At 41.6% G+C, this 24,178-nt stretch overlaps 2 protein-coding genes across 2 annotated transcripts in view; both read left to right on the top strand.

Annotated features, from left to right (window-relative positions):
- The first annotated feature begins 91 nt into the window (after nt 1-91).
- On the top strand, nt 92-19,330 carry actn2b (actinin, alpha 2b). The gene is made up of 21 exons (XM_069658133.1): nt 92-402; nt 4,885-4,999; nt 5,166-5,285; nt 5,387-5,473; nt 5,627-5,714; nt 5,980-6,058; nt 8,212-8,293; nt 8,549-8,634; nt 9,660-9,752; nt 10,118-10,348; nt 10,459-10,606; nt 10,954-11,104; nt 14,665-14,773; nt 15,558-15,698; nt 15,942-16,124; nt 16,426-16,560; nt 16,874-17,053; nt 17,224-17,370; nt 18,356-18,421; nt 18,529-18,687; nt 18,904-19,330. The coding sequence occupies exons 1-21, from the start codon at nt 274-276 to the stop codon at nt 19,060-19,062; spliced, it is 2,688 nt and encodes an 895-aa protein (XP_069514234.1). The 5' UTR covers nt 92-273; the 3' UTR covers nt 19,063-19,330.
- A 2,498-nt stretch (nt 19,331-21,828) lies between these two features.
- The window catches only part of ryr2b (ryanodine receptor 2b (cardiac)), a 75,557-nt gene continuing 73,207 nt past the window's right edge, over nt 21,829-24,178 (top strand). Inside the window, exons 1-2 of the mRNA XM_069659052.1 lie at nt 21,829-21,876; nt 23,855-23,974. Of these exons, the coding sequence (XP_069515153.1) occupies nt 21,829-21,876; nt 23,855-23,974 (168 nt within the window). The remainder of the gene's footprint in view (nt 21,877-23,854; nt 23,975-24,178) is intronic.

The raw sequence follows: 24,178 nt of genomic DNA, 5'->3' as shown, positions 1-24,178 counted from the left end.
TGGGGATTTTGGGGGAAGGTATGTAGGCATCACGTGACTCTGCAGTACTAATGATACCGCCGCTTGTTCATCTGTGGCAACCGGGGCCAGACGTCTGTCAGGTCGGGAGGACAAGGGCAAGCGTGACGGAGTGAGCAAGAACAGAAGAAGCAGCACGGAGAACAGAAAGTCAGGAAACTATCCCGTCCTCAGCTGTACAGTGAAACTAGCTTTCCGTCCTCAAGGGCAACACACAGTCGAGTATTTGGAGGAAAAGAAAGTGACGGCTTAATCATGATGATGACCCAGGTGGAGACCACGGTGCACTATGATAACGGCTACGAGGAGGTGTACATGATGCAGGAGGATGAGTGGGACAGGGACATGCTACTGGACCCTGCCTGGGAACAACAGCAGAGGAAAGTAAGTCAAAGAACAAACCGCTTTGTTAGGAAACTAAATTCAATCCTGGGAATACATTTACGCATTGAGTTATGGGTGCAAAGGGCAAAACTGTGTTACTAAGTTACTCAGAATTACATCAGACAGAAGTTCATGAAATTAAATTAGTTATTGACCGGGAGAGTACTGTTGTTGGTACTTTGAAGCCAATTGTCTACAGTATCTAACTTTCAGAACAGCTTTGAATGAACAAATATCAAGCTTATCATAATACAGAGGAGAACATCCGGTTAATAGTTTCAAAATAAAAGTTGATGCTGTACCTAACGTTTACAGAATCAACTGGCGTTTAAACGTCACGAATGTAAAAAAAAGAATAATAATACTGCTAAAAGATTTTTAAATCGTGTGAAATTTGATATAGACTCCAGGTTACGATAATAGCGTAATTTCTCTTTTAGAATTCTCGTTGTGTGTGTATTTACAGAGAAATCATATGTTTGGTCGTCGTTAATAATCGTTAACAATCGACAACCGTTATCAACTGTTTTACTGTCACGTGTGAGGAAACTCCTTGGTACCAACTAAAGATAACTACGGTATAAAAGTAACGCATTCAACTTAAGCCAATATTCCTTACATCATTTTAAGTTACAGTTACAATTTGCTTATATCTCTCTGATATTGAATTGAGGAGAATCTGAAAATATTTAAGTGAAGAGTCCGTTGAAGATAAAATTGTAGGGCCAACTGGAGGAATAAACGGTATCTTTTTGTTTTAAACACCAGTCGAAAATTTCACATCACAGATATAGAATCATACAAAGTTTTATTTTGGAGGACCACGTCATTTAACTTCCGGCCGGCAGCTTTTAACGTGTTGCTTGCTTGACCGGGGTGGAAGGCTTGACGGACGGATGCGGTGGGTACCAGCTAACAATAGCCCTGCCTTCCAGCGGCTCTCCAGACTGCTGCCTCTCGACTGATACGCGCGGAATGCGAGCTGTCAACAGATGCTTCTAACACATGATGACGCTCTTGGGATTAGAATGGGCGCTACATCTAATTTTAACCTCAGGACCAAAAGGCATTATAGTAGGGTTAATCCAGTGTCCTTGGTGCGGAATTCTTTTGTTTATAGAAACCATGCAGAAATATTGTACCAGCACCAGCTCTACTCAATATAGCCTCGGCCTCCCACACTGTCAGTTGGTTTTAGGGCTTTAAGAGTTGGCCTGGGCCTTAAACTGCAGCTCTTTGCACAACTGTAGACCATCAACCCAATGCCTATAACCTCCTGTGGCCCCCACAGGGATGACGGAACTGTGTATTTTTGGTAACACAAGGCAGCAACACCACAGTCGTGTTCCCAGTCCATATATACAGCTATGTTTCCAGTGTTTCCCTGTTTTACTGGTTATGATTTGGAGTTGACTAGTGCTTATTGAAGAGTATACAGCTCTGTATGCAGCTGTTCAAAATGGTCAGAACTGATAAATGATGGGTATATACAATAACACTGGTAGAGTGTTCCTCTAACAGCCAGCTTGTTTTATACCATAGACCCCTGCTGGACATTCACAGGGAGCATTCGTGTTGCCACAAGGCTTTTGTTAGACCCAAATGTGGTCACATTAAGTTGCTTTTGTGGACATTGTGAATCTATTATCTGACTTGGACTAAGGACACTGAGAAAGCTCTCAGAACGACTACTATATACTATACTATATATATGAAATGAATAATAAAGTGTAAATTAAATAGAATAAAAGAATAAGGCAAAAACAATATGATCCATTCAAAAGGCTCAGTCGCAGGCATTTGGTTTATTTTCCACCCTCCTGGACACAGCCTGCCAACCTCTGACCTAGCGAGGCTCCAAAGGCTTCGTCCAGTGCAGTGAGAGGGTTGGTCCTCTCTGGATGTGATTCATAAATATTTTTAGCTTTAATCGTCACTGGTGTAGTGCCGGAGAGGGAGGTGGCGGGGCTTGGAAAGTGAGCAGCAGGGTTCTTCGACTGTGTCTGAGTCCAATTTGGAGGACTAACAGGCCACATTTTTTAACAAGGAGGGCAGCGGTGCAATGTCACATTCACCCTTAGGATTCGATTAGAGAGGAATGTGATGGTCTTTGTTCCAAAGACTGTAATATTTAGTTTCTGTTTATTATCTTTATCTTAAAAATGGCCAGATAAAGCAACAAAAAAAGCAAAGTGATGTGAAACCAGAAGTGGAAAATACAAAATGAAAGCCAGCTTTTGTTTCCATTCTGTCCTAAATGAGAGTAAAAGAGCAGAAAAAAAGATTATACATTATAGACCATTGTTTAATCTGATTGATTTAAGCACCAATAAACATTGAATCATATCTCCAGTTGATGATTTTAGTGCATTTAGATATTCTTTACGGTGGCAGGTGTTAACATTTAGACACTTTGACAGACCCACTCATTCATCCTCGAGGTATATCCTTCAAATGATTTGAATTTCTGACTATGTTCCCATCCTGTATCCATTCCTGCCTGTCTTCATACCTCAGCTTAGTAACAAGTGTGACCTGGAAGAGCAGCATACATGCACTGTGATAAAGCTGTCGCCTTGCAGCTGTAACCAATCACATCATAAGTGGCAAAGTAGTGACAGAGAGTGACGTGAGGGGAAAACTTGCTATGCATCCACGTGACATTTCCGCCCATGTTGACACGGCGAGACGTTTTGACGTTTTTCCTCCCGGCCTCTTATCGTGAGGCACAGCAGAGCGGTCTAAATTTAACACCTTATATCGGTCGGAATGTGCTCTGTGGTCGGCTCGCAGCTTTCATCTGTACAGTGCTGAGCGCCCGTGAACTCTCCTGCTGGCTATTGAGAGACTTTATAAAAATAGGAGGAGAAAGACAATGATCCTGTCTTAACTTGATTTACAGTATTTCAGTGCCCCACATGGAGTATGTTCGTTCTGATGGTTGTTAACTTTGGATGTACAGGAGGGAAAAGTTGAAACGTGACACTGAGGGGTCACTGAAGGTTAATCTGAAAATGTTGCCGTGGTCCAAGAGGTTAACATCGATTTGGGAATATAGTCTTGTAGTAAAGACTTGTTAAGCTGTTAGCTGCCTAAGTTTGTTTAGATCTTACACAGAGAAGAATATCATGTTTATAGAGTGTAATCCATACAATGTAAAAAAAAGATTATAAGTGAAGTTATAAACATGATGGAAAGCAATAAACATGCATAAATCACTTTGTTTTGCCAATGTGTGAACAGATTGTAATGTGACTTGAAAATGGGACCTCACTGTCAGTGACCTGTGTTAGCCATAACTGCCTGATGACTGAGTTCAATGTGAAGGACGTGTCAGGGTTTTGCCAGGAAAATCCAAAGGATGTAATATTAATGCACATTCTCAGGTGCCTCGAGGTGCCTGTCCTAAATAGCTAACATCAAGAGAACCAACACCAGAAGTGAACAGAAGTACAAATTGCTAGCTAGTTAACTTCGCAAAATACTGTCTAGAGTGGACAATAACAACTAATTTATCAAGACTCCCAGGTCTGATGTGAGTGGTAATTTGCTGGATTGTCACCTAATTATAACTTTTTACTCACATTATAAAGAAACCAATACCACAACCATAAAGCGCAGCAATGTTTTAGCTAGCCGGCAAACCTTAGCTTGCTAGCTTACCAACGTTATCGCTAACAAATACTATTGGTTTGGGTCATAAATGTTTTAGGAGAACTGGATACAGCATTGAATGCGGGGCCTTGTTCATTTCTATTAAAGCTGCTAACTGTCTCATGAATCCATTAGAGTTTGAGTAAATTGCCCAGATCTTCCAGGTAGCCTAGCATCATGGGGCCCATTGAGCAAACATATTAGCGTTTCCTTAATGCCCCTCAGATGCATTATGCCAAGTTACAATGCCTGTTTGTGATTTTTTTAACTTTTTAATTTCATGATTGTGTTCTTACTTGAAAGTTAATATACCTCAATAGAAATTCTCAGCTGATTTACAAACTGTAAGTAGATGAGAAAACTGCCTGCTAGTTATTATTAAACAGTTTGGCTGCTATGTCAAATTGTCTTAGATGTCTGGTATACTTCCTGGGGGCTTTGATTAGAAAAATATTAGTTGGCTATCTCACCAAATTAGCTCCAAGAGATAGGCCTAGCTTATATGCTATGCTATGACAAACTGTATTGATAATAGCCAACAATAAAAGATGTACAAATCAAAGGTATATGGCTAACATGATGACGGTCAATCATGTCAAGTGTTCTTGTCAGTGCTCACATTTTTCTGCAACACATTCAACAAGCATCAACTTAAAATTTAGTGGTATTTCCTTCATCTAATCTAATCCAATTTATTCGTGGAGCATAAGCAAAGCTCAACAGGAATTGCAAAAAAACCCTGAAATGTTCATCACATGATACTATATCCACTTGTATGATGACATAAAAATCCCATGGATAATGACCTGCGTCTCCCTTTCCTGTCAGACCTTCACAGCCTGGTGTAACTCCCACCTGAGGAAAGCTGGTACTCAAATTGAAAATATTGAGGAGGACTTCAGGAATGGGCTGAAACTCATGCTGCTTCTGGAAGTTATCTCAGGTATGATCACTTACGGAAGATATATGTTTTAGTTCCTTGGTTCCTTGATTTTGTGGTTTCTTTTGCTTGAATTGTGACATAATTGTATCTGTTAAAACAATTTTTGTTAATTGACGCATAAGGCAATATAAATACCCGACTGTGTCACATATTGTTCTGTCTGTAGGAGAAAGGTTACCCAAGCCAGACAGAGGGAAGATGCGGTTTCATAAGATTGCCAACGTCAACAAAGCGTTGGACTTCATCACAAGCAAAGGAGTGAAACTGGTCTCTATTGGAGCTGAAGGTAACCCAAGCCTTTGTGTATATATCAAGTGAACTTACAAATATGAGTGACGATCAGATTTTATTGTTAACTGAAGTGATAACAGTTCGTTTGCCTTTCAGAGATTGTGGACGGTAATGTAAAGATGACCCTTGGAATGATCTGGACCATCATCCTCCGCTTCGCCATCCAGGACATTTCTGTGGAAGGTGAGACGATAAAATCCCAACAATACAAATCAGGATTATTATTCGATAGACACTGTGTCCTCTGAATGTAGACAAGGAAAGAAGAACATGCAATGACATAAAATGTGAATTAGTGACCTGCACAAAAATAGTAACCAGTTCATTTATCCTCAGAAACATCTGCCAAGGAGGGTCTTCTTCTGTGGTGTCAGAGAAAGACCGCCCCCTACAGGAATGTCAATGTCCAAAACTTCCATGTCAGGTAACTGCTCAGTAATACTGATCATTGAGTCTTAAATTGTTTGGTTGTAGCGGCTGTTTATGTGATCAAAAGCTAGTCTTCACTGCCAAAGTCATGTGGAGTTTGTACAATGAATACCTTCATCTGTATAGAAATACTAAATACTTTCTGAGACTGGCTTTAAACAATCAAAATGATCTAGGCTCCAGACTTCATCTCTCAGACTGGTTTGCATGTTTCCTCTTTGAACTGACATGTTGGTTCTCTCTGCTCATCTCTGGTGAAGCTGGAAGGATGGCCTGGCCTTCTGCGCCCTGATTCATAGACACAGACCCGACCTCCTCGACTACTCTAAACTCAACAAGGTGTCGTGTGGTTTCACTTGTAACCAGGATGCCGTGTTTCAGCCCCCAACACTAACAGAGTGACTTCCTCAAAATTAACACTTCTATCACGGTGTGAACTGATGAAAACAAATACACACTGGACTCAGAATAATGGCACTATGGTCTATGGTCTACTTTTGATGATATGTTGGAAATGAGTCTATGACAGGAGTAATATTTGGAGTACAAGGAAGTGGCATTTAAAGGGCAAGCTCCATGTTGTTTACAGTTTGGTGTAGATAAACAGTGTGTAATTTGACTACTGGATATAATGCTACTTTAATCTAAAGCCGTTTACGTGGCTCACAGTCTCCGCATAAGTAGCATTAAAAATTGTGCTGCTTCAATTTTTAAGTCTGTTTAATATTTTGGCACAACCCTCTGTGCTCAATACTGCATTGGATTTGACAGTGGCTTCTCCTCTATTGACACAAGCCTGAGCTGATAAATATGCAAACCAAGGCATGTTTACCTTTAAACTCTGACAAATCATAACCAAGTTTGAATTCTCTCATTAGCATATCGGTGTGCTTACTTCTTGCTTTTTGAGGGCAAACAAATCCACAGCTCATTTGAATATTGTGGCTTTAATGGTTGGCCAGGATTGTCAGTTTTTCGTATAAACAGGTGAGGGCCTCAGTGAGCCGTGATGCTTATTATATGCAGCGCCGCAGAGCGCAGCTGACAGCCCGCCTGTGTTTGTAAGGCAACTCGTTCCTCCTTCCTGGGAGAAGGTGCCGCCTTGGCCGGTCGAAGGCGAAGGCTTGCTGTGGCCTGATTTGAGACTGCTTACGAAGAGTGACGTTTTCATTTGTTTTGGAAACAGAGGCTGTCACTTCTCAGCACACGACTCCCCCGTCCTGACTCGGAGTTGACCCTGAATAGTCACAGAAATATGAGCCTAGTCCCTGCAGAGCTCAGGCTTAGCTTTGCTGCTTCTATTGTCACGTAGTGTTCCCCAGTTAGAGGCTGCCACACTCATAAAAGTCAGGAAGAGGTCTGTGAAATGGTTACTGTGATATTTATCAAAGTTAATGTCAGTGCAAGGGTGGTGTTGAATTTCATAATCATAAGAAAGGTGACCCGACAGACCCGTAATTTATTCCTCTAAACTGTTTTTTCTCACTCTTTCAATCTACTTGACACACATATTCACACATCCAGTCACACCTCGACTTTTCAGTGCTGCTCATGCTGCCAGGAGACAGATTCACTGTGAGCCAGGCAGCTGTTGAGTCTGGCTCCAGGTGAGCGCTTTCGTTAAGCTATATGTGTTTCAGCTTGCTGAGACGGCCCTGATCAGAGGGTGCACACACACACACAAACACACAAACAGGCCTTGGGGTATCCTTATATCCATCCATCCCTCCATCCCGTCATCAATTTACCACCCTATTCATCCTTGTCTCGGTCCTGCACTGGATCTGTGAGCAGCTGGCCCTGTCATGTAGTGTGCCGGTCGCCACCCCCCTTTACCATTATGGAACAGTGGTACAGAGATAGGGACAATAGCAGCAGCAGCATGATAGCATGATCCCTTTACCCCACTGTCCTCACTCACCTCACTGACCGTCCCATTAGCAGGGAAGGCTTCACTGTCAGCTGTTAGCTTAATACGCCATTCTCACTCTGTTAGAACACTTGGTTTGTCCCGTCAGAGAAGCTTTGTCTTTGATTTAATCTGTCATTTGAAGAAATATATATGTATTTGTTTAACATTTTATCATTAAATTATAGTTTTTTAACTCACTTTGACAGGTCACATGACTAAAAGATCAATTAATTGTCCTAATAACTTAATTTGTAGTAGTAGTCAGATAAAAGCCCAGTATGTACAAAAAGTCATTCATGATATGAGAACATTTCAACAAATGATTTTACCATTGAGACAGCTCTCATGGGACTAAAATAACCATAAAGCCGACTATATATCCTAATGAACATCCAACCTGGTATAAAGTCTGATCCAGGTTTTTGTGCAGCAGCTCTCTCAATATATAAATTCAGAGCGAGTGCTTTATAGTTGGTGATCAGGGAGTATGATGTGTCCACCATAGCACAGAGGTCAGCGCGGTGGCATTTTAAGTCCAGCATTGCTGTCCACTGATGTAGAATTGTGTTTCTGTATTTAGGATGATCCTCTGGGGAACCTGAACCTGGCTTTCGACATAGCCGAGAAACACCTGGACATTCCCAAAATGCTGGATGCAGAAGGTAATGTTTTGGGGAATAGATTTCAACTTTCTCATAAACTGCTCTATGAAATATGGATTTAAGATACGTATATGTACTGTGTGTCGGAGGATATTTCCTCTATTTCAGTTTGAAAATTACACTTGAAGTACACTTTAAATGAATGCACAGCTTCTGTCTCCTTCCGACCTCCAAAGTAATTACCAACTTTTTAAATTTTATCTGTTTTTTTCTGTCTTTCTTTGACCTTGACCTTTCCCCTTCTCAATGCTATAGATATCATCAACACCCCCAAGCCCGACGAGAGAGCTATCATGACCTATGTGTCCTGCTTTTATCATGCTTTTGCTGGAGCTGAGCAGGTATCCTGGTTGAACCTTTTCCCTTGCTAATTTCTATTTTAGATTATGTAGTTATCTCCGATATACATGTGTGCTTGTGATAATCTTTAAGATCTCTGTTTCGTTCTCTTTAGCGGCACCTTATGGCGATAAGCGGTAATTGCGGGGGTGCACGCGGTTGGCTCCAGTTGTAACTCTTGATTGTCCTCGCTGATGCTCGCTTTTCTCTTTAGACTGTTTGCCTTCATCTGAGCGTCAAATTTGTTTCTTTTTTTTTAGATTTTCTCTTATTGTTGAAGTTGTATCTGTAGTCATCGATCTTTTCTTTGTTTGTTCAGCCATAGTAGATTACTGTTTACTCGCAACACTTGCAGAGACCAGAAAAACAGCCGCTTAGCTCCGCCTACCCTCAGTGACAGACCAACCACTGCTGGCTGATGGAAAACGCGTCACTAACTGGGCGCTGCTTGTGATTTTTTCCCCGAATGTCACAGACACCGAGTCCTTAATACTGCAAGGCTTTCATCAGCGGGCCATAGGCTCAATCACCATTGTGTTACCCCATTTGGTGATAGTTTGGGACTTAACAGACATTTATTTACATGAAAATCTTCAAGATTATCACTTTAAGCCCAGAGTCAGGTGCATAAATATCAGTTTGATTTTGACATTTTGTGCTACAAATAAATGAGAAGAATGATGTTTTAATAGATATTAGCAGGGGGCTGCACGGGTTCCCTCCGGGGTCTCCGGCTTCCTCCCACAGTCCAAAGACATGCTTGTAGGTTCATTGGCGACTCTAAATTGCCCGTAGGTGTGGGTGTGGGTGTGAGTGCGAAAGGTTGTCTGTCTCTATGTGTCAGCCCTGTGATTGACTGGTGTACCCTGCCCTTCGCCCAAATGACAGCTGGGATAGGCTCCAGCCCCCGCGGCCCTAACAGGATAAGCGTTATCGATAATGGATGGATGGATGGATAGATATTATCAGGATCAATGAGTGCATGGCATACTGTGCTTATGTATTTACATTATTGTCGTGCCCTCAGGCAGAGACGGCTGCCAACAGGATCTGTAAGGTGCTCGGTGTTAACCAGGAGAATGAGAAAATGATGGAGGAGTATGAGAGACTGGCCAGTGAGGTAAAGCATTTGGATTTTATTATATATATATATATATGCATATCTTCTTGTATAATGATGAAACTTTATGTAATAAAACCTTTGATGTGTCCATTTTGCAAAACTTAAGGACCTTTGTGAATAATTGTTTGTACAGTACAAGTAACACTTCACTTTCTCCGCTGCCTATTGCGTGATGAAAGTAGTTCAAAGTAGAAGTACAGACCCCTTCTTTCACCCACTCATGTACCCCATTGCTGCGACGAGCTGAGGCCCATCTGCTCAAAAAATGAATAATTCATCACACTCTTCCTGACACACTGCTTTCTTAACATGGAACATTCTTGCCTTTCCTTTTTCTACCATGTTGTCCTTGTGTTTCCCAGCTGCTGGAGTGGATCCGCCGCACCACTCCCTGGCTGGAGAACCGGACCCCAGAGAAGACCATGGCGGAGATGCAGCGGAAGCTGGAGGACTTCAGGGACTACAGACGCCAGCACAAGCCCCCGAAGGTGCAGGAGAAGTGCCAGCTGGAAATTAACTTCAACACCTTGCAGACCAAGTTGCGCATCAGCAATCGGCCTGCCTTCATGCCCTCTGAGGGGAAGATGGTATCTGTAAGTCACATGTTCAGATTTGTTCTTCTGCAGTGTTTAGTTCAACGCTTTAGATTTAGATTTAGACTAACTGAGTAGGATTAAACTCTAATTTGTCGTTGTGTTTACAGGACATAGCCAGTGCATGGCAGGGCCTGGAGCAGGCAGAGAAAGGCTACGAGGAGTGGCTCCTCACTGAGATCCGGAGGTTGGAGCGGCTGGACCACCTGGCTGAGAAGTTCCGCCAGAAAGCCACCAATCATGAGAACTGGGCCAGCGGTCAGTTTTACTTGGTCTTTTTAAGTCTCCCTCAGCGACAGTATGTCAATATTTCTCCATGTTTATATCTTTCCATCTTGGCTTCTTGCTAACTGTTTATCTTTAAGCATCTGTGTTCCTGCTTTTTAGTTTTAAGTATTTCCTTTAACCATGGGTTTGTTTAGATTTGTTCCTAATAAGATATGATTGCCTAATGCAATCAGCCTGTAGGGGGCTGCAACAGGTCATTTTCTTCCTCTCCAAAGACCAAATAAGGCCTTTTCTTTCACTCTAATCTTCCTATCATCTGGCTGCTCCTCTGTCTGACCTCACCCTTCCCGCTCTCTTTGCACATGTGTGACATTCAGGTAAAGAACAGATCCTCTCCCAGAAGGACTATGAAACAGCCACCCTGACAGAAATAAAAGCACTGCTTCGAAAACACGAGGCCTTCGAGAGCGACTTGGCGGCCCACCAGGACAGAGTGGAGCAGATTGCAGCCATCGCACAGGAACTAAAGTACGCACTCCCTTTAGCAGACGTTTGCTGTCATGTGTCGTGGAGGGCCCGGGCGTGTGTTTGTACTCCTGCCAAACACAATCACAGAGGGGAGGAAGAGAGGGGGGGAGTCATAAAATCAACAAATGCAATCTTGTTTTATGTTTCTGGCTTGTAAATATTATATTAATAGAATTTTGGATTTAGACTCTGTTTAACCTGCTGGGCTGATTGCCTGGATAGATTTCGGATGACAAGCAACCCTAAAAAGAAAGGAAAAAAAAAGAAATAGATAAACAAAATAGTTTCATTTGAGGTCGCTAAATGGTGATTCACATGTAAGATTATTTTGAACCACTTACAGGAAAATGTAACCTTCTAATTCTCTGTTAAGCGGGGTACACACTACAAGATAATCAGGGTGATTTTGGGCCCGATTCCCCCCTTCCGACAATCGTTCCTGTGGTGTGAGGGATGCTAAGAGTGATTTTACTTCCCCCGTTGGGGCCGCTCCGATTTCAAATCGATCTGATTTGACCTGTTGTGTGGGGGGAACCCTGATGACAGCCGAGCACGCAGTCTGTTGATCGCCACGTGGAACGAAACGATAGCCAGTGGGGAAACAAGCTGACTGAAGAAGGAAGCACAACCGCAGCCATGGCAACAAAAGCAAACGCGAAGCATAAAGTAACATGCACAGCCTACATTCACGCCGTCTCAACCTCTTCATCCATAGTTTGTTTGTTTTTCTTCCAGAATTTTCTGTAAAAAGTCTAAAACTATCAATTCTTCCTGCCCGTCGTCCGCTGTGTTTGTTTACTCTGAAGTCTCGTTTGACCGCAAGAGATTTAGTGAGATTTCCAGTTGTGAGAGTCGGGACTCTGAATGCAATCTGTTAGTGTGTGCTGTGCTGTTTTGGCGTAATCGTTGCTCTCCACACACTAAAGGAGCAAAACTGTTAAATCTATGAGTATATATCGTCATGTGTGGGGTCTCTCACATTTTCCACATCTGATAAGAGTTGAAAAATCTTTTAGTGTGGGCCAGGCGTTCAGTGCACTACACCACAGTGCATCTTAAGAGAAGGGTGGAGTGTGGTTTGCAGGCTGTTTAATCAGCAGTCAACGATGAACACCTGTGTCAATGATGAACACCTGCCCATCGTTACCTTCTCAGCTTGTGATTGGCTACAGAGTTTTTCCAGTTTCACTTATAACCAGTGCTCTGAGAGAGGAAGGTATCGTTTCAGCTGACAAGCAAAATGGCTACTTGGTTTCCTTCAAGGTGAGTGATGTTTTACTGTTTATTTTCATTTTCTCCTTTTAAGTTTTTTATTTAATTTTTTTAACCATGCTGTTTTCTCTTACAGTCTGTTGCTCCTCGTTGCACTGTTAAGCTGGAATGTCCACTGCTTTCCTGTTAAAACCGGTAAGACTCATCACTTCAATCAGACTCTAAATGTACTCTGAAATCACTGAATATAGTCTTAATTCTTTAAAACTTACTAAATGTACTACTTTTCCTGACTAGGCTGGAGCCAGCAAGATCCCAATGTGGGTTTCTCCAACACAGAGGTGCCTCCTGGCCTCCATTACAGCTCAAGTGCTCCTCCTCAGCCTTCCAGTGTGAATCACCCTGCTGTCTCATTCCTGTACGAGCCGGACACGGAAGCTTATTCTAGTCCTGAAACTCATCCAGCAAGCTACAGCCCCACTCCCGACATGTACAACGCGGCTTCATGGGATGCTGCTCCTGGTTGGGATGCTGTTCAAGAGTCTTCATCTGCCTACGCTGTATCTCAGCCCGGCCTTCCTCCCCCTCCGCCTTATTTCCAGGCAGGTGAGCGTGACAACTACGAAGGAAGCTTTGAGCACGGTAGCTCAGAACAGGAAACTGAGGAGCTGAGCTATCCTCCCCCGCCACCTCCTCCTCCATTTCCAGGACCTATCTACCAGGGTGGTGAGTTGAGTCAATATGCAGCTGTGTCTGAACATGGGAATGAAGAGAGGGAATCAGAAGAGCTAGGTTTTATGCCACCGCCTCCCTATGCTCCTGAGCAGTCATCCGCTCCCTCTACGATTGAAGAAAGCCCTGAGCAGCAAGTTTCAGACCTGGGAGCAGTGAGGCCAGACCAGTTCTACCTCTTCCTCACCGGTCAAATTCCTCCTGGCACATACACTCATTCCCAGGCAGACTATGAAGCTGGCAGAGACTACTGGGATGAAGTCCATTATGAGAAGTACCACTACCCTGAGGTTCAACAGCCGATCAGTCCCGCTCAGACAAGGGAGGTTCCCAATGACGAGGCCTGGCAGAAGCCCCAGGACTACAGGAAACTTTAACCAGGACTAACTTGAGCAGCTCTGGGTAAAGGCAGCTCCAGCCCCTGCAGTTTACTCGAATGTGTTTGTGTTCAAGTTCTGAAATTTGAATAAAACGCTGAATAACAAGTTATTGTGATGTCTTCTATGTGGGCTGGCCAGTCTTGGCTCTTTACTTTTTGTACTTTTTAAAAACATGTCAGGTCCTAGAAAACTTTAAAATTCTGTTTGCTCCCTCTGAGCAGATGGCGACAAGAAGTCTTACATATTCAAAAGCCTTAACTGGGAACTCGAATGGTGTAGCCATTGTGAGAAAAAACAATTGCATCCTGTAGGTACTGACATGGCAGCACCTACAAGTTGCCTGTCCTGTGTCCAGACTTAAACTGTTAAAGTGGCCATTCCTTTGACTGGCTGTTTCACATTTTTGGGTGTTCAGCGAAAACTGATTAATTCCGTGTTTTACCAGAATTGCCTTTTTACAAAGGTCGCCTCTGAAATGGGCCGTTCAGAACGGCTGCAGGTTTCTACGTAGAACCTTGCACTCACTGAAATCGACCTCAATTCACCTCAGGCTGCCTTCTCGCACCAGCTTGTCAAGATTTCAACCTACCATTCCGATACCTCCCGGCAATTCTAGCTCGTACACAGAAGGCCGAATAACCGATCCTTGAGCAGCCATGTTTGAGTTGCGGTGCGGCCGCTCCCCCATGTGTGCGATCCCACATGAGGGGCTACGCTGTCACTCCAAATACTGTCAGCCAATCGTTGCTAAGGTCTAACCTTTGGCAAAACGGCTCTTTCGTTTCAGGAGGGAGAGGAAAAATATTTATAAATATATGTATATAAACACTAATAGAAAAAGGATTGCATAGCTAAAATGTCACCTTTAAGCCTTTTGACTTAATTACAGTTTTGCACTAACACCTAACCTGCTAAGCAATTTGCTATTTGGGTCCTATAACTTTGAGTTGAGTCAATTCATTTTATCAATGAGGTATTGTGAGTCTAAAACTGGATTGCTTACAAAGACTTGCATTTGCTTGTACAAAAATGTAATTTGCCTCAAACAGTCATTTTAAGGCCTCTAAAAGACAAAGTCAGTGTCTGACTTTTTCCTCCACTGTTGCTTTTCACACTAAGCTATGCAGCTGCTTTTTACTTCTTTGAAAAGGTACCTGAATTCCCAGGGAACACTGTAAAGCTCCTTTCCACTACTGAAACAAACCACTGTAATTGCCTCATTTTTTTCCCCCCCAGTGAGCTGGATTATCACGACGTGGCTGCTGTGAACCAACGCTGCCAGAGCATCTGTGACTTGTGGGACAAGCTGGGAACCCTGACCCAGAAGAGGAGGGAATCACTGGAGGTGAAGACAACAATTAGGGACATTAAAAATGGAACAGTATTTAAATGATGAAAAGGAACCGCAGTTATTTCTCATAGTGTGTATTCAACATAGCCAGTGATTTGTGAAGAACTTGATGGATTCATTGCCTGTCTTATTTTAGATTAAGTCCCCACAAGAGTGCGCTAATGTTCCACGTGGGCCGCAGTAGACACAGAATAAAGTTGCATCCAAGACCAACTTAATCAAAATGTCAGTGTAAGCATATTCCCCTGTCTGTCAATGACATCTGAACAGTGAAGACACAACTGATTAATGAGGAGAGATAATTGGCTCCCCTTTTAAAATCCCTGACCCAGATAGAATGGTGAAACGGGAGGGTGAAGGGGATAAAGGAGAAATAGATGCAAGAGTCCTGTACAGAAAGCAACTGGCTGAACGCCCGCCAGCCACTTCCTCTGATCCATGCTGGTCATTCCAGACCTGCAAATGTGTGAGGGCCCGGGAAAAGGGCCAAGGATTAAGTCTGAATGACAGGGACAGGGGTCTCTGTTCTGTCTATCTTCCACCCCCGGCTGTCCCCTACTGGGACGTAGGGACTCTGTCGGGAACAACCAAGCCAGGGTTGGGGGGGTTAACAAGGCCATACCAATGTTTTGCACCCTGGGATTAGCTATTAAAACAGGTGAGGGGGTGTTTTCATTTGGGATTTGTGAGAAATGACGATGATGGGTTCAAGGAAGGTTGGATGTTACAGAGTTTTTGCGATTTAAAAATATACAATAGATATGTGTAATCTTCTCAGCGGACTGATAAGCTGCTGGAGACCATTGATCAGCTGTTCCTGGAGTTTGCCAAGAGGTCGGCTCCTTTCAACAACTGGATGGAAGGAGCCATGGAGGATCTGCAGGACATGTTCATAGTGCACACTACTGATGAGGTCCAGGTAGGCTCGCTCACAGCACTCTCGCTTACTATATGTGCGATTCTAGCTTCATTTCACAGTTAAAAAGCCCAGTTAGGATTAACCTGCTCACATATTCCCTGTGATTCATGGATGTTTCATATTAAATAGTGAGTAATGTTCGTAGGTCTGTCACGCCCGCAAAAGAAAACCACGTAATATTGAAACTCTTGACAGAATTTAAATTTTAATAACATGTCAGGATTTCCCTTTTCCCTCTTCCAGAGTCTAATCGCAGCTCACGAGCAGTTCAAAGCTACTCTACCTGAGGCGGACGCGGAGAGACAGGCCATCTTGGGAATCCAGAATGAGGTGCAAAAGATTTCCCAGAGCTACGGGATCAAGGCCAACATTACCAACCCCTACAGCACCATCACAATTGAAGAGCTCCTCAATAAGTGGGAAAAGGTAGCTCATACATCATACTCATTCATATATCGACTCTTATAGTAATTACTCAGAGCGAGGCTGACTGGCTTTATAAAAGCATTAATTATGAAAAAGGAACAGTGAGTGCAAAACCTGTATTCCATAGATAAATCAAAGATGAAGCTGCTCTAATGTTTTATCGTTTGGTTGAAGGGAGCAGGACCCATTAGGGATCTTAACCATATATTTAAAATATACAAGCATAATTCTACTTTAAAGGGCTCTCTTCAGGAGGTGCTATTTCACATATGCCCTTTCTGTGTGCTCGTGTGTTTTCTAGGTGAAGAAGCTGGTTCCTCAGAGAGATGGAGCGCTCCAGGAGGAGATGGCTCGTCAGCACGCCCACGAAAGGCTGAGACGGCAGTTTGCTGCTCAGGCTAATCTCATTGGTCCCTGGATACAGACCAGGATGGAGGTCAGACATACAAAGCCTCATAGGCAATATGACAGTTATCTCATCTAATCAAATAAAGACTGAGAGTGGAAGATAATTATACTCAAATGTACTGTACATAAGGGAGGTACTGTGATGTTGGCTTTCCTGATAATCAGGATAATTGAATAAGGCTAGTATTATTATTATTGTACACTTTTTTTTTTCCTTCAATAATGCTACATGCCCTGACATAAGTTACTCTCAGACACAGGTAAATGTACCCCAGCAATGCTGGAAATCGTCTGATCTAAATGAATCCAAAAATTAAATCAACCTTGTTTTATCCCAACAGGAAATCGGGCGCTGCTCCCTGGAGATAGGAGGCACCCTGGAGGACCAGATGACCCAGCTGAAGCAAGTCGAGCACGTCATCGTCGCTTACAAGCCCAACATCGACAAGCTGGAGGGAGACCACCAGCTAATCCAGGAGTCCCTGGTGTTTGATAACAAACACACCAACTACACCATGGAGGTACAGCGCAGTGGCAAGACTATACCCATATATGGACATGTACAATCACACACATACACAAGCTCTTCCATGAGATACTCATTGCAGCTCTGCATGGATACTGGAATTTACAAATCATTACATACATAAATAAACATACAATACATTTACATTTCTGCTCTCATCAACAGCACATCCGTGTCGGGTGGGAGCTGCTCCTCACAACCATCGCCCGAACCATCAACGAGATTGAGACCCAGATCCTGACCCGGGATGCCAAAGGAATCAGCCAGCAGCAGATGAATGAATTCAGATCCTCTTTCAACCACTTTGACCGGGTAAAGCTTGATTTCACATAACCAGAGCCCTTTTCTGTTTTGTTTTTTCAATTCAAGTGATCTTCTGATCTTTGAGTGCTAAAAGCTGAGCAGGGCAGTCACAGTAGCCTTCTAGAGGATGGCTCCATGACCCAAATGTTCTTATCAGACCCGGGAGCAGTGTTCAGCAGCTAACCCTATATTTAACCTGCAGTGATCCCTGGTGGAGAGAGTGGATGAGAATGTAACAGTTCTCCTTTAGCCATCACAGATTACCACACATAATGCATTATACACAGTAGCTGATTTTGCACTGTGGAGCGTTAGTCCATATTTAGCTTTATTTTATGCCTCATACCATGCAGCTATTCTTGTGGTTTTAAAGTATAACAAAGAGCTACAAACCAAATATGGTGTTTGATATATCACAGCTACATCTGTTGGAACTTAACAGACAGACTATGTCAGGGTAACAACATGAATAATACTCCTAAGAGACAGAAGATATAAAGATAAATATGGCTGCAAACTTATATCCCAGATAAGATGATTTATGTGAAGTGTGCACAGCCACCATGTCCACAGTTGTTGTGTGTGCATGCAAGTATAACTGTTCTCTAAGTTCTAAAATCTTCTTTTACCATCAGTTATGTTTCAGTATCTTCAGGATGTCTTATCTTAAAAGCCAAAATGTTAGGTGATTAAAGTTCAAAGCATTCCTCCAGAGTTTTTTTTTCTTAATCAAGTTCAAAACATTTAATTTGACAGTCAGATTTAGAAAAGTTTGAGCACGACACTTGTGTATGTTATACAATATAGTCTTACAATGTAGTCACAGTCTTACAATATTGCTGTCAGGTTTAATACTATATCCACAAACACATTGGACTGTAAAAGATGCTCGTAGCTTGTGCCTCTGTTATGCTTCAGTCTTCCTGTAATATCCCCTGACTCCACTCTCCTCATTTCCTGTACGCTGAACCTGAAATTTGGCCTCTGACTGTAGAAGAAAAACGGAGCCATGGAGACTGATGACTTCAGAGCCTGCCTCATCTCTATGGGTTACGACTTGGTACGGTAATTCAAATTTCAGTGGATGGATGCGGCTTGTTATCAGCTGCTGTGTAACTATGTTTTACAATAAAAGGTCTTCTCATTCTCCATCTGCGCTTTCCTCAGGGGGAGGTGGAGTTTGCCCGCATAATGATACTTGTGGACCCCAATGGTACTGGAAACGTCTCTTTCCAGTCTTTTATTGACTTCATGACCAGAGAGACGGCTGATACGGACACTGCAGAGCAGGTTGTGGCATCCTTCAGAATCCTGGCAACTGACAAGGTATGTGTGTTTTTGCTAGCCGACTGGCATATGTGCAGATATTCTTAGCTAACATAGATCATTTCCTTTCCAGCTATTATTTCCAGGTATTTGCTACGTCATGCTAGTTTACTACTTACAATTTTGTTTATAAGTTTAAAATGGAAAAGGGTAGGGTGTAAGGTTGAATCTTTCAGGCATCTTGTCTAATGCACATTTTTCTTACCACCACCACAGCCGTACATCCTGGTGGAGGAGCTGAGGAGAGAACTCCCCCCTGAACAGGCAGAGTACTGCATCATGAGGATGCCGCCTTACTCCGGCCAAGGAGCGCCACCCGGGGCCCTGGACTACACTGCCTTTTCCACCGCCCTCTATGGAGAGAGCGACCTTTAACCGACTAGAAAATCTTTCATCTACTGACCATTTATCTAACAAACCCCCGACCCTCCCAGCCTTCCATCTCTTCATGAATTTAAGGAATCTATAAGAAAGTCGGATCCAATATGTTGAATGAAATGTGTTTGTGACCATAGTAGGTTTTTGTTGATTAGTTATGTGACTCATTAGACTGTCTTCATTAAGACTGAGCACAGTCGTGTCATGTATCTTGGTACTCTTCTTGTATCCCTTTGGATTAAAGATGCCCCCCAAACAAACAGAAGTTGCCATGTTCAAACTATCTTGTGGGAAACAATGCTTTGTATATTTTATCTTGTGTGTTATGGTATATGTGCAGGGAGAAAAATTTACCTCCCCAAAAATACAATAATTTGGTAATATTACATCAGGATCATAATGTAGCTGTAGTTTATCAGTTTAAGAAGTAAGACATGAAAGTCCTGTTTCCTTTGCAATATCACGTATAGTTTTCACATGTCCTCCCAGAGTCTTTGTTTTGGTAATACAGCCGACTGATAAGGCATCTTGTGATGCTTAATTTGAATTCTCAAAAGCAATTTTAGACCTACTGCCGTCCAACAATAAACAGTGTGGAAATAGATTTTTAAAAGAGCAAAAAAATGTACTCCAACAGAGGAAAACCACATGAAAACAAACATAAATATTGACTAGTGTTGCATGTTTGAAAGGCAGAGAATAGAGAAGGCTAAATATGCAGTATTCATGAGTAATGTAATTTAAGATGAAGCATTTTCTGAGGCAGCAACAAAGATTATGCTAACATGTGCCCTGACATAAGAAACGTACTGCAAAAGACACTAATAGGAAAAAAATATATCAAATAAAGATGAATCTTTTCTTTACTTCTTTAATCACTGTATAAACTTCAAAATTCATTTATTTATATTTTCCCTAGTTGGCCTTGGCTGCCAAAGTCATTGTGCTGACGTTCTATTTTTCCGCAACCATTTCTGGAGACGTACTTTTTGCATTATTAAATAGCATCACTTATGCTAACTCAATATTTAGCCATCTTTGTGTTGTAAACCTTTGAAGACTTTTTACCTATTGGTTCCAGTTATTTACCAATTTTCCTGTTTTTTACACATTTTGAGACCCAAAATGCAAAAGGGTTTCTGCTCAAACAATCCTTATGTAACGTTCTTATGGTAAATGCTGAATCAAGCATGTCTTGTTCTTGATTTCACACCCTTTGGCAATTTGTGAACCATGCGATAATCCTAAAGCACTGTGGAAATTATTAAATTATAGGGGTTTTCTGTGAAGAGGATCATTGGCCACTTCACACAAACTGAGCACAAAGCACTGAGGCACACTATTAATTTAATACTCTATTTAAATGCAAGCGATTCCCTTTAAAAGATTATTTTCCTGCAAGAAATGAACATTATTGCCTTAGATAGCACTGATAACTTCAGGTGCAAAAGATGTTCTCAGTTTTGCCTTGATTTGTTTTTTGGTAGGAAAATAAAGCTACTCAGGCAGTACCGTCACCGTGAAGACATTTGCAGGATATTTTATCATTGAATTCAGTGAGTTACACTTTGTACTTGAGGGTAATGGATTAATTCAATAAACTGTTTGTGACTTGTTCAAACATTAATTTAAACCTGGTAAATCATTGCTTAACTATTTCCTTCATTTTAACAAAAACTGTATTGTCAAAGTCAACAACCTGTCGATGTTATTGCAAGGTCTTTGAATACAAAGACTAGCATTAAACAACTTAGATTTAGTTCAATTTGGAGATACTTGTGCTATAGTTTCTATCTTATGTTACTTTATACTTTATATGCACATTTCAGATGCTAATATTATGTTGTCGCCTACTCCATATCATCCACATATAACCAATTCAGATTACTGGTATGTAATCTAAATCAACTAATAAACGATGATGTATTATTATTATTATTACGTATGAATCTAAACAAAAGTAGTTGAAATTTGCTAAACTTGTACCTGCTTCAATGGCAGGCCAGTGCATCATCAAATGATGTCACTCCAAAATGGGCCAGCATAAAAAGTGGTTTTACTTGTGGTACTTTTGGTACATTTTGATGTGTATTTATTTTACTAAGCAAGATTTAAGCAAGCAGGGATTTTATATGAAACAGCACCACTTTAAAAATGCTATATTAAACTTCTGCTGAATACTTTTTAGGGTGTATTTCCTTCACCCCATACAACAAAGCATTTTTGGTAGTGGACTCAAAAGTTTTCTTTCCAAGACTATTTTTACCCCTACCAAGTTTCAGTCATGAGATTTGCATCTTGCATTGTTAAACTCCATCAAATCAGCAAGACTTGACAAGGAATCCTCCAACTACTCTTGAGAGAAAGCTTATGAAGTTATTAGGTAGTTAATTCTACATGTTTAGATACTTATAGGGTAGAGAAAAAAGTACTCTGAAAAGACTATATGGTCAGTGATATTTACAGGTAATTGAATAGTCTGTTAGCTAACGTGGAAAATGAGAGAAAGATTTGAAGGTTCTGAGGTTCGACATAAATGTAGCAATTTTACCGGTAATTATCTCTTTACTTGACTCAAAGTCCTCCCGCCAAAAAGGCAGTTGTTTAAAAAAAATGGCGTCATGGGAGGTCCGTAACCGCAGACTCCGCCCACATATTGACGACTGAACACCTTCTTGCTCCTGCTTCTTCAGTCCTCCAATTTCTGCTTCAGTGCCATCATTATTGCCAGTGTTGTCCAATGTGGCTAGTTTGGTTCCGAAAATGACTGACAGTAGAGAGGGCGACGAAGAATATCAGTTCCTACGAACGGTAAGTCCGCCATTTTAAAAAAAGTTAAATAAACGGCTAAATTTGGTCTAACAAGAAGTGATGCTTTGGCTAACGTATCTATGTTCAACTAGCTAGCTTAGGGGATGTCAACAATTAGTTACCCAACCTAGCTCTTTGGAAGGGAGACAGTGGGCCAAATGTTACATTTATGTTTTAAAACAGGTTAATTAATGAAATAACTCTTTACTTGTGTGGTCTTTTGGAGTGTTGTGTCTGAGCCTCGGGACAGAAAAGTAGCTGCTTGTTAAAGTGTATAACTCCAAGATTCCCTACATGTTTACAGAGTCTGACTCCTTTTGTTAAACAGTAACCCCAACCTCGTAGCTCAAGGATATTTTCTTTCATTGCTGCACCACTTTTATTTTAATATTAACTATTCGTAGTGTACTAATATTGTTACATAAGGAGGGGTCTATCAAAATCAAGTGCGTCCTTATGATTTATGGCCCAAGACTCCTCTCACTTTGAAGTTGTTCATTTTATGTTCCTCTCTAAATTAAACAATAAGAAAAATTGAAAGTTACAAAAATAAAGAAATAGTGATAAGTAATAATGATACCATTTACTTGGAAAATCAGATCGACTTTTAATACAAAGCTCACAACAGCATTTTACTATCTATTTCACTTTAATTTGGCTCCTCACTGACTTGTTTCATCTTAACTGCAAGATGCTGTCATTGTTCCCTAGTTGCAAGTTGTCTCACTGCTTGTTATCTTTGCCCTCTGATAAGGGCATGTCATGTCACTGGAACAGTGTCTGTTGTGGAATTGACAGGAACATGCTCACACAGGCGGTGATGCAGATAGTTACTAAACCCTGTACCAGTGCTGGGGCTGAGACATTTTGCAAAATCGATCCACAGTATGACATTACACTTCAGATGTTTGTGTGTGTCATGCATTGTTATAATAAATGAAGGGTTTCTCCAAGGAACTTTTTCTATTGTTCTATAGCGCATTTTGAAGTAGCTGCTTTTCTCTAAGGTTTATGTTTTATAGGCTATGGTAGGCTGGTCTTTTTTTGAGGCAAGGTGGTACACCACCAAAAAACACCACAGGAGGCCCTAAAATGTAAGGATCAGAATATTATAGACCAGTTCAGTTTGAAATCCCAAACCAGGCTTTTTAAAACTTGTTGCAGCCAAATAATTATACATTTGACATTTGGATTAACCTAAGTCTTGTTACTATTGCGTTTTCACTTTTCAAATGTACTTTGAAGAAGCGCCTGGACCTTTAGCCATCTGAATGCCACACAGTGCCTCAAAGTCGGACAGTGTGTCCGACTGATTGCAGAGCACTGCTGATATGAAGAGTGGAAAGAAAGGTGAATCAGAGGTCAGACAGTGCTGTATCTTCCCAATATGGAGGTAAGCAGCCTGGGTACAGAGAGGTGTCGGTAGTCCTGATCAGACAGAGGCCTGTCGTGTGTTATCCCTCTACAGTTCCAAAAATAGATGAAGCCTAATTCCTTTGGACGTCGGCATTTTAATGGAGATAAGATACATTTTAGGTGACAGATCTACTGTACACGATTTTATAGTTGGAGTACATCATGTTTTACTGAGCAGGTTCTTCAGTTGAATTTTCACAAATGAGAAAAAAGTGCAAGACACTTAAGTAAATAAGCAACGGAGCCCTGAGATAATTTATCCTGAAGAGCACTCTCTCATTGCATCGTTAGCAAAACTGTGACAAGAGAGTAGCATGAAATTAGTTGCAAAAAGTTTGTTACAGATTCAGAAGAAGGCAACATGATTAGAATTTGCAATACATGTTTTGCAAGGGTTCCGAGTACTGTGGAAAATAAAGAGTCTACTTTTGATCACTACAAATCAGTAGATTTTTATGTTCACACTATGACTAAACTCTGTTTTGCTATATATAAATCCTTAACCCCTACACTCTGGAGCATTTGCACTCACTGCCGTCATCCCTGTGTGTGTTGTTCTCAGGGAGATGACGTGGTTTTGCAGAGTACATTCACCTCCCAGGAGGAACATGTGAAGCTCTGTCTTGCTGCCGAGGGATTTGGCAGCAGACTCTGCAGACTTGAGCCCACCTCTAACTGCAAGGTATAGATCTCCACCTCAAGGATTTCACGGTTTTTCCTCACAGCAGTCCGTTTTATAATTTATGTTACACTTTATCTCTCTTGGCTCGGATTAATAAAAGAAAGATGTATAAAATGATAATTCACTGAAGAGTTATAGACAGTCTTTATGTTATAAAACATGCACAAAAATTGGCTAAACTTAATAAATCACCAGGCTTAAAAT

Source organism: Semicossyphus pulcher, unplaced genomic scaffold, assembly GCF_022749685.1.
Source record: "Semicossyphus pulcher isolate SPU_LCO1_2020_fin unplaced genomic scaffold, fSemPul1.0.p SCAF_12, whole genome shotgun sequence".
NCBI lineage: Eukaryota > Metazoa > Chordata > Actinopteri > Labriformes > Labridae > Semicossyphus > Semicossyphus pulcher.
Note: the sequence above shows the minus strand (reverse complement) of the source record. Positions and strands in the feature narration are given on the sequence as shown.

Bases quoted from the DNA above. Each gene is read 5' to 3' on its own strand.
- actn2b (XM_069658133.1), top strand. From the start codon at position 274: ATGATGATGACCCAGGTGGAGACCACGGTGCACTATGATAACGGCTAC. The intron at 9,753-10,117 runs GTAAAGCATTTG...TGTGTTTCCCAG, and splicing joins ATGAGAGACTGGCCAGTGAG to CTGCTGGAGTGGATCCGCCG. The intron at 18,422-18,528 runs GTACGGTAATTC...CGCTTTCCTCAG, and splicing joins TCTCTATGGGTTACGACTTG to GGGGAGGTGGAGTTTGCCCG.